This window comes from Balaenoptera ricei, chromosome 14, assembly GCF_028023285.1.
Source record: "Balaenoptera ricei isolate mBalRic1 chromosome 14, mBalRic1.hap2, whole genome shotgun sequence".
Classification (NCBI taxonomy): domain Eukaryota; kingdom Metazoa; phylum Chordata; class Mammalia; order Artiodactyla; family Balaenopteridae; genus Balaenoptera; species Balaenoptera ricei.
In genome coordinates this window covers 20741975-20757216 of record NC_082652.1, presented here as the reverse complement: position 1 = coordinate 20757216, position 15242 = coordinate 20741975, and the positions used below count along the sequence as shown (strand labels likewise).

The 15242-nt window shown below is 50.7% G+C and overlaps 1 protein-coding gene across 1 annotated transcript; it reads right to left on the bottom strand.

Moving 5' to 3' along the window:
- Positions 1-472: 472 nt before the first annotated feature.
- Positions 473-11337, bottom strand: PIK3IP1 (phosphoinositide-3-kinase interacting protein 1). Its single transcript, XM_059895032.1, has 6 exons — positions 11084-11337; positions 10026-10142; positions 9812-9931; positions 8724-8924; positions 8545-8623; positions 473-2121 (listed from the first exon to the last, which is right to left on the bottom strand). The coding sequence occupies exons 1-6, from the start codon at positions 11154-11156 to the stop codon at positions 1917-1919; spliced, it is 795 nt and encodes a 264-aa protein (XP_059751015.1). The 5' UTR covers positions 11157-11337; the 3' UTR covers positions 473-1916.
- Positions 11338-15242: the final 3905 nt, after the last annotated feature.

Genomic DNA, 15242 nt, shown 5'->3' with positions numbered 1-15242 from the left:
CTGGAGCCCTAGGAGTCACCCCCGCAGGGACCTTCCGCAGCCCAGAGCTGCTCCTGGGAGCCCGGAGACTCTTCCCCCATCTGCACACCCATCCCTTCTTCGGCTGCTACAGCACCACCACCCACCACCCCATCTTCAGCCCCTGCCAGGGGCTGCCTGATGTTCGTTTTAACTATCTCTACCTCTGAAAGAATGCTGAGGGGGAGAGGATTTGCAGTGACCAGCCTCCTTTTGGATGCCACACACCCTCTTTCCTGCAGCTTCGACCTGAAAAGCTCCTGATGGTGACACCCAAACACGGAGGCTGCAGTTCGAACCATCCAGCTGCTGCTGCCTCCCAGGTGCAGGGCCCGAGTGAAGGACAGAGAGCCAGAGCTTGCCATGCAGGTGTTGACAAGGTAACCAAAAACTTCCCAACTTTTGGGAGGAGGGTCCTGATACCCCACAAAAACTTGGCAATATGGAGTCGTCTTTTTTTTTTTTTATTTATGTAAGTCAAATGCAGAGCAATTTCCTGCACTTTATAGGCAGGTGTCAGAATGAGGTATATAAAACTTGTACACAGAGAAATGCTTTTATAGAAAAGTAGAAACCAGTAATGTTCTCTTCTGCATCACTACCAACAAGGGACCCCCTGAGGCCTAGATCCCCTCAGCAAATCACTTCCAGGAACAGCCTGCGGGAGAGACTGGGCCCCACTAACCCCTCTCCATGTGAGGCAGTGGCAGGGCTTTGGGAAGGAAGCTACGTGGACGGGAAGCAGTGCTAAGGCCTCCGAGTGTGATATCAGGGCCTCAGGGCTGGCCGTGCTGGTAGCTTCCTCTGTGACCCTGAATGTCAGTTTCCACTTCTGGCCCCTCTGTCCAAAAGGCTTCGGGAACCCTAAGGTCCCTTCCAATGGTTCTATGATTATTTTACAAGTTAGGGGTTGTGGCCCTCGCCCTACTGACGCCACAGGAAGGCGCTGGCCTGGAGGCTACAGAGCCACCTGCAGATTTGGGCCGAGGCAGGAGCCAAGTCCTGAAGCCCTCCATCGCCCTGCCTCCGAGTGGGTTTCCAGGTTAACCTCTCAGAAGCAGTTCACAAGGCCTCACCCACAGTGTCATTCCCGTAGGTTAGCTGGCTGCTGTCTCACCCCTGAAGAATGAAGAGAGGTCACTGTCCACCCTGAAGAGAAACCGTCTGGGGTACCCCAGGTCCACTCGGGTCCTGTGGCCTGAGGCAGCTGCAGATCTTTCTTTACCCTCTTCCTAAGTGGAATGTTCAGTGCGATTTTTCCCCTCCTTTCCTTTCAAAACAGGAAGAGTCCCTGGGCCCAGCCCACGGTTGTCAAGGCACATCACTGCCAGCAGCCCCCCACCTAGATCCCGTTCTCAACCCACAGTTCTGACTTTCGTACAGACTCATTTCCATTTCTCAGAGGTCAGCAGGGAATTGCATCCCAAATATTTAAAAAACTAAATATCTTTTTTAAACACCGCTTCTCAACCTACATGACCTGAACTGTGAATAACAGTGTGCACCACTCAAGCCCAAGGAGAACACATGGGGAGGCAGAGGCTGAGGCCATCTTGGACAATAAAGCACAGAGGAGCTGGGGGAGCTCCCTGTCCATCCCTGGTTCAGTTCCGGGGCACTGAAAGCCCCTGTTGGCAGCACTGCTGTGGGGACTGCCGATGCCTCCATCCACGGGCAAAATCCTGCTCCACGGGATGGAGGAAGAGCATTGGTAGGACCCCACCCAGCCTCACCCTCATCCCACAGTGCCACCTGCTTGTCTTAGGATTCACCAAAAACAAACCAAAAAAATAAGTGGGGGGTTTTAACCACAACAAAAAGTGTAGATCCTCCCAGCTGTAGGTGGGTAGGCAGTACTGCACCAGTGTCTGCATGGGCTCCTGCCCATCATGGGGGGCTCAGGCGCCTGGAGTGCCCGCCTGGCCCATGAGGGGGGCACTGCCCTCCTGAAGGTCAACTGGAGTCTGGCTGGCATGGACCACAACGGTCTTCTCATCCACGATCTCACAGGTGGGGTTGGTGAAGGCAGACAAGGGCAGGGTGATTCGTTGCATCTCCCTCTCACACACCTTCCGCTCATGCTGCTCTTTCAGGTCCTTGCCCCTGGCAGGAGAAGAGGGAAGCGTTCAGGCTGTGCCTCCTGCATGGCTCTACTCCTAAGGTGGCATCTTGAGGCCCAGCAGGGGCAGGGGCTGGCCATGGTCACAGCCAGTCAGTGGCTCATGGCCTAGATTTCTGTTCTGCCAGACTGCCTTAACTCAGCAAGGAGCCCCTAAACCTCATCTGCATGAACCTCACACAGCTGCAGTGGGGCTCAATGAAGATACCGTGTAGGAAAGAGACTCTTAAAGCAAGGCGGAGTTTTGCTTTTTCAGCCCAACGTGCCACAAGACCCAGAGAATTTTCAGCCCTCACCTATAAAATTGTCCAGAAAACTGACCTGACCATCCTGTTCTGAGACATCTTATCCAAAATTTCCAGAAGCTGTGAGCCCTGACTAGAAACAGGGACCATGCAGGGGCCAAAAAGGACTCTGAGGGCTGCTCAGGTCAATGGGAGACAATGACCATGGGACCCTGAGTTTTCACACGCCTTCCAATTCTCATGGTGCTCAGTGACCCAATCAGGCCGTGGAATTGCCCCATTTCACTCACATGAAGTGCTCGCTCCATGCTAAGAGCTTTATGTGCGTTATCTCACTTCATTCTGAACCCTAACAATTGGGTCTTATCATTCATCTTATAGATGAGGAAATAAGTCCAGAGAAACTGAACTCTCCGAATGACATGGTGGGCTCAAACCCAAGTCTGTCAGACTGATGCTCAAGAGAAGTTCTGACCCGATCAGGGTCACCCCCAAAGAAACAGTGGGGCAGGGACTCACACACCCGGTCTTCCAGCTGCACATGTTCTGCCCACCCCATGGGACCAGGCCACCCCCACTGCAAGCCAAGGGGCTTGGTGTGTGCCTAGCACACTGCACACGAGAACCAGCCCCCAGCACGCAGGTCAGCATCGTCTGACACAGCAACTAGACACGTGGACTCAGCTGTCAGAGGAAATCTTCCTGGAAGGAGCCCACCCCAAAGAGGCCTTGAAACAAGTAGCCAACGGATGACTTGGTGCAGCAACACAGGCCTGCTTCAGACTCCCTGGGGAGACGGCCGAGATCAGATGGATTACACAGCCATCACCATGTGAGGTGCGATGACAGAAGTGTCCAGAGACTGGAGAGTAACACTGAGAAAACAGCAGGGGCTGGACAGGGAAGAGCTGGCACAGGTACCTCACAACTGTCTTTAAATAAACCAGTTGTCTGTACTTGGATCAGCCCAGCCTTGGCTGTGTGACACTTGGCCTCGGGGAGCCTTGGTTTCCTCATCTATGAAATGGGGATAATATCTGCCTCCAAATAAGATAATGGATGGGAAAGCATTTCAAAAACAGTGGAACTGCTGTAAAACTCATAGGAGGCTGTTATGATTTGCCCTGAATACGACTTGACTCACCAAGCAATGTTATCTTAATCTGGGTTCCCAAGGGAACTCTCCTACTGACCAGCCAAGGTGAGTATTATTTGTGTGACCTCAGCCGCTCCCCTTCTCTTGGGGCCTTCATTTCATCATCTGTAAAACAGGGAGTTGGACTTGATAACCTCCACGGACCCTAACATTCTGTGAGATCCCACGCATGACATGTGCCCTGACTCCCTATTTCTCACTGTAAGGTCACAGAAGGCAAACCTGTAAGCTCACCTCCCTGACTCACCCTGGGTGGCCGAGTTTCTGAATGTGTAAGCCTGCAGCTCCTACCCATCCTCATCAGGCTCTGTACTGGACACCACCAACCCCCGCAGCAGAGGACCTCCCAGAGCACCCAGAGGGGCCATGGAGGGCCATGAGGACAGGGCAGTCTGGACCAAGTGCATCCCCACTCACAGCCTGAGATTCACTTTGCCCCTGGGCACTGCTCATTGGTTACAGCTGCCGCCGCATCGAAAAAAACACCTACCTCTGTAATAAAACAAAATGCTAGATTCTTCAAGTCTGCCCATGTAGGGAGAAACTTGGAAGGTCTGGGTTTAATTTTATTAAGGGAGCCCCCAAGCCAGCAGAAGACCAAAAGTCCATTTACAAAAGAAGCAGAGTATGTGCCAAGAGTCTTGGGCCAGGCCTGAATTTCAAAATCTAAGGGGCTGGAGGAAGAGGGAAAGCAGGAACTCATGCTTCCTGAGGACCCACTAAGGTGCCAGGAAATGGCCTTCCCATCATCCAGCATGAGAAGAGCTACCTATGCACCTACTGGATGCCACACACTTTATACATGTACCATCTTTGTTCAATTTCCACCCAACTTTGCAAGACTGCAAATATCACGCACATTTTATAGAAGAAAGTGAGGCTTTGGAGTCTGACTCCAAAGCCCTGCTTTCCTCAGCTACCTACTTTATCAAGCATCCAGCTGTGGTCAGCCGAGCTGTTGATAATGGTCAGGCTGCATCATACACAAGTCTTTAGGGCAGGGGTCCCCAACCCCCAGGCCGTGGACTGGTATCGGTCTGTGGCCTGTTAGGAACCGGCTGCACAGCAGGAGGTGAGCGGCGGGCAAATGAGCCGAAGCTTCATCTCCCGCTCCCCATCGCTCGCATTACCGCCTGAACCATCGCCCCCTGCTCCACCCCCATCTGTGGAAAAACTGTCTTCCATGAAACCGGTCCCTGGTGCCAAAAAGGTTGGGTACTGCTGCTTTAGGGGGAAAAAATCAATTTGGATTAATGGGGCAGAGACGGGCTGGAAGAGCAGCCAAGGGTAATGAAGGAAGCAGGTGCTGGGACTCATCTGGATGACAGTCTCTTCCATTTAGAAGCCTCAAAACACACCCAACCCCACGTGCCTCCTGTTAATGGTGCCTGTGAGTCCTGGAGGTGCGGTGGCTGCGCCTAGCCCCTTCTGAGGTCTGAGAGAGGCCAGAAGGTCTGCTGCACTGACCACCAGGCGGCTCAGCCCCTTCTCACCACCTTTTGGGGGTAGGGGGGGCAGCCAGGCTGTTATCTGGCAGCCAAGAAAGAACAAAAGACTTATTCACTGACTTAGCTCCTCTCTTAAGTAGGCAGAGTGGTGTTGACTTACAGTTTTTCCCTTGCCTTTGTATCAGAAAATAAACACTCCCTCCAGAGCCAGAGCACAGACGCTGCAGGGGCAGTGGCAGGGGCAGGGAGCTGCAGACTGGCCACCTGAACCTCATGGCCCAGACAACCAGGACAAAGACCCTCCAGGCTGAGCCCTCACCACCCCCACCTGCCACCCTGCCTCCCCTGAGAGGAAGCCTGGTACCTGCCCGCCCCTCCCGGCCAGGGGAAAGCTCTCTCCCTGGCCTTTGTGGGGAGGGGGATAGGGGGGCTCATGGCTTGCAGTAATTCTATCCTGACTGCTCCGGGGCCAGGACCGGGAGCTGGGCTGGCCAGAGAGCAGGTGTGGACGGAGCTGCTGCCTGTGTCTGACAGCCTCTTCGGGGGGGTGATTGGAGGCACCCGAGACCTCCTTCAGGTAACACGGGTTCCTTCAAATTATTATGTAACTCTGAGCCACTGCTCCCTTCCCAGTCAGAAGTGGTGCTGTGCCACGCTGCTGCTCAGGACAAGTTCCTCAAGGCAGCTAAGGTTAGGAACACCAACTGTCTGCCCAAACTACACTAATTTCATCCTCACAACAAACCTAGGCGGCATCTATTAGGATCTCTGTTTCAGAGATGGGAAGGCAGATGCAGAGAGGTTTAATCATTTATTCAAGCAAATGGTGGATTTGGGATTTGAACCCAGTACTGCCTGCAGCCACCACCAGGTAATATTGTCTTTTTTTAGGCAACATTAGAGCTGGGAGTATCATCACTAACCTCCTGCCCCTATTTTACACATGAGGAAATCAGAGAAGGTAAATGACTTGTCCACTGTCACACCCAGAACTGGGTGCTCCAGAACTAGATCCTGGTTCTTTTAACTTTTAAACCCAGCTATTTTATTTTGAAAGTTCCAATTTTTCCTACTGTCCTATGCAATCCAATGCAAATTGGCATGAAGTTCCTGGGCCTCGCTGGACTTTTGGGAGATACTGGCAATCCTTAGACACACCTTATTGGCTATGTAGCTTGGACACAGCACTTAACTTCTCTGGCTCTCAGCTCCTCACTGTAAAACGGTGTAAAAGTGGTCCTTCTAGTGTGGTCCTGAGGCTTGGGCGTGATCATCAGGGAAGGACATTCAGTGGGGCCTCACTTATTAAGAAAGCATGCAATAAATGCTGGCAGCTAGTGGTTATTTAACCTGATTGGTGTTCTACTGTTTACACATAATACTTAATGGTAATCTGGGGTGGGTATGTGTGTGTGTGTGTGGAGTGGGGATACAGCCCCACTGAACAGACAAGAAACAAGAAACGGAGGTGCAGGGAAGTAGCAGGACCTGCGCTCAACAGCGCTTTCCAGAACACTCTGTATTCTGACTCTGGGGAGAGATGGGGGCTGAGAGCTTGCCTCCAGCCCACATGTGGTTTCCTGTTGTACAGTCTGTGCTCAGAGCACTTTTGCCAAGGGAATGGGTGGTCCAATGGTTAGTGACGGGGAGTCTGGTGACTTGGTGCCTCGCCCTGAGTTTACAGGAAAATAAATACAAGGCCTCGGGGCAATCCTGTGACAGCCTGAAGGAACAAATCTAGAAGAAAAAGGCTTGGCTTCCTCATTGGACCTGAGAACTGAGCTTGCAATTAAGGACGTTTAGCAGTCAGTTCACGCACCTGGAGGCCTGGACACTGTCACAGGATTGGAGGAGAGCCAACTGCTATCCAGTGGCTGAGGAAGGAGGAAATATTTCAACAGCTAGACTCAGCCAACACAGTTTGGGTCTGACTGTGAACTGTAACCAGGGCCTCCCCATCATTTCCTCTGACTCTGTGAAATGACAAGCAGGTGCCCCTGGACCTGCCACGTCAACCATCCCACTGAGGGCAGCAACCTTGCACTGGGAGTCAGGAGACACGCTCAGGTCAATACTTCCCCTCTCTGAACCTGTGCTTCCTGAATCACAGATGATCAGAGAAGCATTGGGGCCCAGAGAGTGCTAGTGCAGTACCCACATTTTACAGAAAAGAAAAATAGCTATGGTTTACTGACCACTTACTATGGGCCAGGCAGTCGCATGCCTCAGCTACAGCAGTGCCCTGGAGTAGCAAACAGAAGCAACTTGCCCAAAGTCACACAGATCGCTAGTTAGTGGCAGAGCTAAGACTTAACTCCACCAAATGCTAGGTGTGTGACCTCAAGCAAGGTACATATCCTCTCTTGCCTCAGTTTCCTAATCTGTAAACTGGGGATAATAACAGCATTTACCTCATAAGGGGTGATTGCGAGGATTGAGTTAAAGTGTGCGTATCATTTGAAGCAGTGCCTGGCCTCTGGTAAATGTTCGCTACTGCTGCTATTGTTGTTATTATTCTTACCCAACTCTTCCCCTTTTCCATCTGTAAAATGAGGAGGCTGACTACATTGCCCTAAGGACACCTCAGTTTACTTAATGCTGGGTGACCCACTGGGACTGTGGGCTCAGACGTGGTCCTCACCACTGGAAAATGCAGGCCACCACATCACTTCCCTTATAGGAAGCCTTCCCAGACCATAGAAAAGAAACATCACACATACTCTGGACTAGAAGTCTAATCCCCTGATTTTGCCCAAGATTTTGCAAATAATTTTCCCAGAGTTAGCCAGTGCTGTAAAAACGGGCATAACTGGCTTATCATCGTGCATCCGTCACTGGCTTTGACAGCCTTTTCCACATGGCATCTCAGGGGACCTCTCAAAATAAGCATTCCTCCTCCTGCCGTCCCAGCCACAGGTCATGTCCCTGAGTTTCCCAGGTAGCCTCTCTGGCTTTCTCATATGTGGTGTAGAGTAGCTAACAGACTCCCTATCCTCTTACTCACTTCCTTCCTCCTGTCCTAAAGGAGATCCCACAGCTTATGGCTCAGGACATTCAAGCCCCAACTGCAAAAGCAGTGGCTGGGAACTTTTTCTAGTAGCAGAATTTTATAACTCACAGAAAGAATTCAATCTCAGGGTCCCTGCAATGAGAGCCCAGCCTGATTTCTGCAGGGCCACTCACTTCCACACCAGGCACGCTGGATTAGACAGCAGGGAATGTGGTGTCAAAAGAGCTGGGTTTGAATCCAGCCACTCCCAGGCAGTATAACCTTGAGCAAGCTTACTTCACCTTTCTGATGAAGGCTTCCTCACTTGTAAAATGGGGAACAAGAACCCCTACCTCAGGAGGCTTTTGGGTGAGGAGTAAAGGCACCAAAGGAAAGGGTTTGTCCAAGGTCACCTGGTAAAGACTAGAACCAAGTCTCTACATCTTGAGCTGGTTTTCCTCTTCCAACACCTCACTTCCTTTATGGGTAAGAATGCCACAAAGGAGTCTGCTTTGACTTTGTGGACCTTCCTCTCCTCTCTCAGAGAGCCCAGAAGAGAAGCTACTGACCTCTTGTAGGTGTAACCGAGGACGATGCCAGCTCCAATGCCGATGATGATCACCATCATGGTAACGCCCAGCACGTAGCCTGCCAAGCACAGGACACAAGGTATACCATTATCTCCACCCCAGATAATCAGCAAATATTTCTCAATAAATCCCACAAGGACAGGGGTGGGCAGTCATACCCAGGGTTCCCAGGTCCTTTTTCTCTTTGGAGTTCACCCGCACCCGCTGGCTGATCCCAATCACTGGCTGCACGGCAGCGGCCTCGCTCTGGGCAGGCAGGGTGTTGGCAGGAGCAAACACCTGCACCTCATCTCCTCCTGGCACTTCAGACACCTCCTCGGTTTCTGTTGTAGAGGTTGGCGGGCCCTGGAAAGTGGTCTCTGGAGGTGAAGTGGGAAACAGCTCTCATCAGAAAGTGTCTTGAGTTTGGGGGGAGACGAGGGGGCCCACCTTAGAATGCACTGATTTCAAGACCTAGGGGCAAGACCAGGCCTAAGGGCTGCACCATAGCTGGGACGAGGCCAAGGTGAGGGGAAGGCTATGAGAAAGGGCCTCTCCTGCCTCCCACGTCTTCATATGCTCAAATCCTTGCCATCTTCCAAGGCCCAGCTCAGCTTCCACCTCCTCCAGGGGCCCCCCCCTCTATGCCAGGAAACAATCCATGACTCCTCTGAGCAGCTCAGGTTTGCTGAACCCAAGCTTTATGCCAATCCCTATGTTATATGTTTACATAGCCCATTTAATCCTAGAGAATCGTCTTGCTGCGCCGGGAGCCACAAGTCTGCACTATGGAGTCTAAGAAACTTGGATTCAAAGCTGGACCCTGCCACTGCCTTTGGTAAATCGCTGAAGTTCTCTTTGAGGCTCAGATCCCCGAAACTGGTTCTTGGGTATGGCGGGGGTGCTGTGAGCAGAGTGCCTAGCACACACACAGCAGACGCTCCACAAGAGGTCCGTAAACCCCCAGGGTCTCACTAAGGGCATAGACCCGGGACGCGCGACTCTGCGGCTCCCTGGGCGGTGCATGGGGCGGGGAGCTCGGCCGAGGGGCGGGGCCTCGCCGCCCACTGTTGTTTACTAGGCGCTCGCGGAGGATGAGCTCATTCCAGGCGGAGGCGCCGGCCAATGGGCTTCGGGCCCCGCGGCCTGGAGACAGCCCTGGCCAATCGGACGGCGCGGGGCGGGGCGGGGCCGGCCGGCGTCGCGCAGCCGCACGTGCGCTGCCGGCTCTCTGGCCCCCCCTGGGCGCGGGGTCCAGGGCGGGTACCTGGGCAGCGCAGGTCATTGCAAGGCCGCTTCTCGGGAGCGCCGGCCTCGCTGCTGACGTAGCACCAGGGTCCACGTGGGTCCTGGTCCGGGTTCCGGCAGTAGCTGTGGTTGCCGGCGCCTGGGAGGGGAAAGAAGGCGCCATGGGCCGGGGCCGGGACGCAGCCGCTGCCCGCCCGCCCGCCCGAGGCCCGCCTCCCGGGACAGGCACTCACCCGACTCGGGGGCAAATAGCAGGCCGCTCTGCGCGTCCAGCCAGTTGAGGCAGAGGAGGCCCGGCGCGGGAGAGGGCTGGTCCGCCCGGTACAGGTGGCCGTTGTCCCAGAAGCAGCCTGTGAGGAAGAGGAGTCCCCCGGACAGGACACTGAGTGGCGGGCAGGGGAGCCCGGGCCCATCCCAGCTGGGAGACGTTGCCCTCACGTGGAAAACCCCGCCTGCCTCGCAGGGCTGTTGTGAGGCCGGAAAGAGAACGGAGAGAGAGCGCGTGAAGAGCCCCCAGTCGGTGCCCGGCCCCCAACGCTCAGTATTAGCTTTTTTTCTTTTCTTTTCTTTCTCTTTCGTAAGCCGGAAAGCACTGCACAAGTGCAAGGGGTTGTTGCTCTGGAACTTGTGGCCAGTTTGCAGGAGGGTGCGGGGGAGCCCTGGGTTCAGGTCTCTCTGTGGAGACGGTGGGAGTTTTCGGTCGGTGGGCATCCGGACCCGACATCCATCCCTGTTTTGTCATTCCATGTTACATAAACTCTGGTGTTCCCTTCTCCGTGGATGTGGCCACACTTCCACAGGCAACACTCCCTCCCAAGAGAATTCTACAAAAGCCTTGATTCAGTCACGGAAAAGAGAACCTCAGACAGAGGGAACCTGCCTCATCGCTGCCTGGATGTGACTCCAAACTCCCACTCCCCTCAGCTGGAGAGCCGCAGGAAGGGGCTGGGGGAGGAGGGCCTGCGCTCTGGTGACACCGTGCAAAGCCCCTGAAAAGAACAGTACTTAGGAGTAGGGGAGATGAACCCCCAAGTTCCATCCACTCTTGAGCCACAGGCAAGGAAAAGGAAAGAGAAAGTGGCTACTTGCCTTTGTTCTTAATGGCAAAGATGGAGCTGCAAGCTCCTGGCAGGGAAAGGAGAAAGGGGAAAAAAAAAAAAAGCTTTCATGGGACAACAGGAACCTGCTAAAAGCTTCGTTTCCTGTCATCTTCCTTCCTGCTTGGGAAATAGGGAGCTCTACCCTTTCTGCTTCATTAAGTTGCTGCAGAAAGGAAAGATAGTAATCTCACCTCCAGATCCATAGGTTTTTGCCAGGAGCATGTTGCTGACCACGAGGATTGTTTGCAGCCAGGCCAACAGCATCCTCACCTCCTTCGTCCTGCAGGTGACTGACCAACCAGGGTCCAACCGGGGTCCCCTTGGCGGCGACTCTGCCTCCCGTTCCCAGCCTTGCAGTCAGACCTGCCCTTGTTATGCTCTTCTGGTAAACAGCCTCTCTTTAGAACTGGGAGCTTCCCAGCCAGCTTGCTGCAGAGAGGTGGTTTTTTTTTTTTTTTTTTCTCTCGGCTGAAAGGCGCCCCCTGGGTCCTAAGCCTCCTATGCCAGGCTCATCACTCTACCCTGAGTCACGAGAGGAACTCAGCCAAGCGAAGAGAGGCAGAAAAGTTCAGGTTGTGCTTAGCAGTGGTTCAGCTCGAGACCTGCACTGTCTGCATCCCCGGGGCCTTTCATCTCTTCTGTTTCCATTTGTGTGAGTACAGAAAGAATAATTTTGTCAAGAGGCATCACTGGGAGGTGGGGGTGGGCAGGGAGTTTAGAATCACAGTGACTAAGGCAGAACCACTTAGGGAGAACATGCTAGCTACACAACCAGGAGGAACTTGAGACCGTGGATGGGGCACAAATCAGAGCATCCAGGTGGAAGCAGCTCTTTATACCCATTCTTGAAAAAGAAAAAGGGCCTTTGTAGTTTATACATGTTTATAGACACTGACTCTTTTTTTTTTTTTTTAAAACAGTGTCACTTTGCCAGGGTCAGATCAGTCACATACCTTTGCTTATATTTGGGGTTTGGGGTGTCATATATGTAGGAATAAGTAGGAATACAGAAGGGGTCTCTTTAGTTGGAAACACATGTCATGCACACATATTGGGATATCTGCTCAGCTATATTTAATAGTCTGGCCTTTCTACCAGCCCTGAGTTCCTATAGAGGAAGTTAAGTAAAATGTTTGCCTTCCCCCCCACCCCCCCCACCCCCACCCTGTGGGAATTCCATCTGCAGCCGTTTATATCCATCATTAAACCTCACCACATCCATAGGACCGAGACCTTCTGGAGTTAGGCAACACAGCTCTCTTCCTGTTTGGCTGACAACTCCAGTTCCCAGGCAGCCTCAGTAAACTGAGAGATAGAGCAGAGTGATTTGCCAAGACTACCTTGTGACTCAGGCAAATCTCAAAATAGAAATGGGAGACTGTTTGGATCTGAGGGCTTGCATCTTGCAGGCAGTAATTTAGGGAGGAGGGAAAAGAAGAAAACTTTACTACCGAAGTTTCAAAAGTTTTCTTAAGGAAGAAAGCTAATGTCAAACCAACTAATCTGAAGTGAATTTGAATTCAGTACACTCAGATTTCAGACATGGAAGGGACAGAAAGATACATTTGGTTTACTCTTTGGAGACGTTTGCTGACAATGTTTGATTCCTTCCATCCACTAAATAAGACATGTTGCTTTGTTTTTGCAATCACTCTCCTAACTCCCCACACAAGCTTCTGATCCTCTGACTCCTAACTTGGTGTCCACTGGGAATCACACCATATGGAGTCTGTAAATTTACTCTCACACCCACCCATATATACACAGATACGCCAAAATTTTATAACTTAATAATTCTAATATAATATTCAGGTGTCTTTTTAACACTTTTATTAATTTTACGCAAATTTTGGGCTTCCCTGGTGGCACAGTGGTTGAGAATCTGCCTGCCAATGCAGGGGACACGGGTTCGAGCCCTGGTCTGGGAAGATCCCACATGCCGCAGAGCAGCTGGGCCCGTGCACCACAACTACTGAGCCTGCGCGTCTGGAGCCTGTGCTCCGCAACAAGAGAAGCCGCGATAGTGAGAGGCCCGCGCATCGCGATGAAGAGTGGCCCCCGCTTGCCGCAACTAGAGAAAGCCCTCACACAGAAACGAAGACCCAACACAGCCAAAAATAAAATAATAAATAAATAATAAATAAATTTAAAAAAAAAATTTTGAGAACCTCCAACAACTTCATGCTAGATATATTTCTTTTTTTTTTCTTTTAATTTATTTATTTTTGGCTGCATTGGGTCTTCGTTGCTGCGTGCGGGCTTTCTCTAGTTGTGGCGAGCGGGGGCTACTCTTTGTTGTGGTACGCGGCCTTCTCATTGTGGTGGCTTCTCTTGTTGTGGAGCATGGGCTCTAGGCGCGCGGGCTTCAGTAGTTGTAGCATTCAGCCTCAGTAGTTGTGGCTCGCAGGCTCTAGAGCGCAGGCTCAGTAGTTGTGGTGCACGGGCTTAGTTGCTCCGCGGCATGTGGGATCTTCCCGGACCAGGACTCGAACCCATGTCCCCTGCATTGGCAAGCGGATTCTTAACCACTGCGCCACCAGGGAAACCCTAGACATAGTTCTGGATACTGAGATACTGAGAATATATCTGCAAACAAAATATTTTGAAATCTCTGCCTTCATGAAGCTTACATTCTAGTTGAGAAAGACAGATGACAAATCTATAAAATGTCAAGTGGTCTTAAGTGTTATGAAAAAAAGTGAAACAGGGTAAGAGGGAGAGAGTAACAGGGTGGTATTTCACTTGCTAAAGAAAGCTTACACTATTCTCAGGGAACCAGTAGGATATTTCTACAGGAAAAAGACTGAAGGGGAAGGTTCTTTGCACAGTTTTCCTTGCAGGTCCTGAATACTCTTACACCACTGCAAGAGATCTATGATGCATATTTTGTTTCATTACATAAAATACATTGGCTTGAGAAAATGAGAATGCAGTTCTAATTTCAGAGAAGCAGGGGGTTCTTTTGGATCCCTCAGCACCTAATCTGTTGCCTTTGTATGCAGTGAGTGCTCAATTATTGTCTGATGAAATGCTCCTCCTTAGACTTTGAAGGGCTACTTCCGCTGGATTGTAATACTCTTCCTCCTGATTACAATAGAGACAGGCTGTACTCAGACCAGCACGTGTACCATTTTCAGTTTATCTACTGTGCCTATGTAGGGGTGCCAGGACTTCCTCCTCAGAATCCCAAAGCTTCTTTACCTGTTGCTGTTATCATCTAATTTTTCTGTTTAAAAAACTGCTATCTTCCCTAACTTACACACTTTGATATAACAGCAAAACCATATTTTGTGCCATGTGTCTTTTGAGGAACAGCACTGCCTGGAAGAGATATAAGACAGTCCAGAGGAGATTTTTATCAGCTTAGTCATCTCTGCTTTTTCTCCCTTATAACTAAGACATTTATCAGGATGATTTGATTTTTTTCGAGAATGACGGACTTGTTGCTCAATCCTTCAAAGGCATATTCTGTTATAACCGGTTCAGTACCTTCCTTCCTCAAGGAAATCAGATCAAGTTCAGAGATGTGCCTGTCATCGTCATTGGTGATGTTTTGGTCTTTTTCTTAGAATCCAAATTTGAACTTTGCTTCATGTGTTAGTGCAATATGTCCATATTTTATGGCCTATAGTTATTCTAAACTTCAGATTTCTTCTGAAAATATTACTACAATAATAGTGTGATACAGCACTACCCAAATAGTCACTTTGGATTGTTTATATCCTGAAGACAACATTGTGAAATATAATCATATTTTACTATTTCAGAGGTGTTTAACTGTTGGTTTCATATTAAATCAGTGCTAATCCAGAGAGACAAAGCTGTACAGTTAACTCAGGAAAGAGCCTCCAGAGCATTTCCCAAGAAAGCTGGACAGTTCGTTTTGAACTTAGAAGAGCTCTAAGGAAGCCATAACGCTGTTAAAAGGCTTAAGAATCCTTTTGTCAGCAAAAGGGCCAAGGTGTTGGTAAAAAGTTCTTCGTGGTAAGATCTAATGAGTTGACTCCGGATATTATGTGCTGTGGAAGTGGCCACTGAGATTTTGCTGAGAGATATTTGGGTGTACAACTGCAAACTGAGCAGGAGATGGTTTTATGAAGTTTGTTAAGGAAATCATAGTCCAGTCAAAAGATCTAAACTTCAAGGCCGTTTCTAAAGTATGGCCTTCAGTGAGTTAGATTATGTCCATATTGGTACATAGTTAAGTGTTTAATAAACGTTTGCAATAAAGGGAAAAAGCAGAGTATGTGAGGAAAAGAGTCTAAGCCGACAGAGAATAGTAATTTTTTAAGGGTAAGCAATAAAACAGCCAAGAAGGCTTGTGGATCACAGGCTACTTTCAGAAACAAG

Bases quoted from the DNA above. Each gene is read 5' to 3' on its own strand.
- PIK3IP1 (XM_059895032.1), bottom strand. From the start codon at position 11,156: ATGCTGTTGGCCTGGCTGCAAACAATCCTCGTGGTCAGCAACATGCTC. The intron at 10,143-11,083 runs GTGAGATTACTA...TCTTCCTCACAG, and splicing joins AAAAACCTATGGATCTGGAG to GCTGCTTCTGGGACAACGGC. The intron at 9,932-10,025 runs GTGAGTGCCTGT...TTCCCCTCCCAG, and splicing joins GCTATTTGCCCCCGAGTCGG to GCGCCGGCAACCACAGCTAC.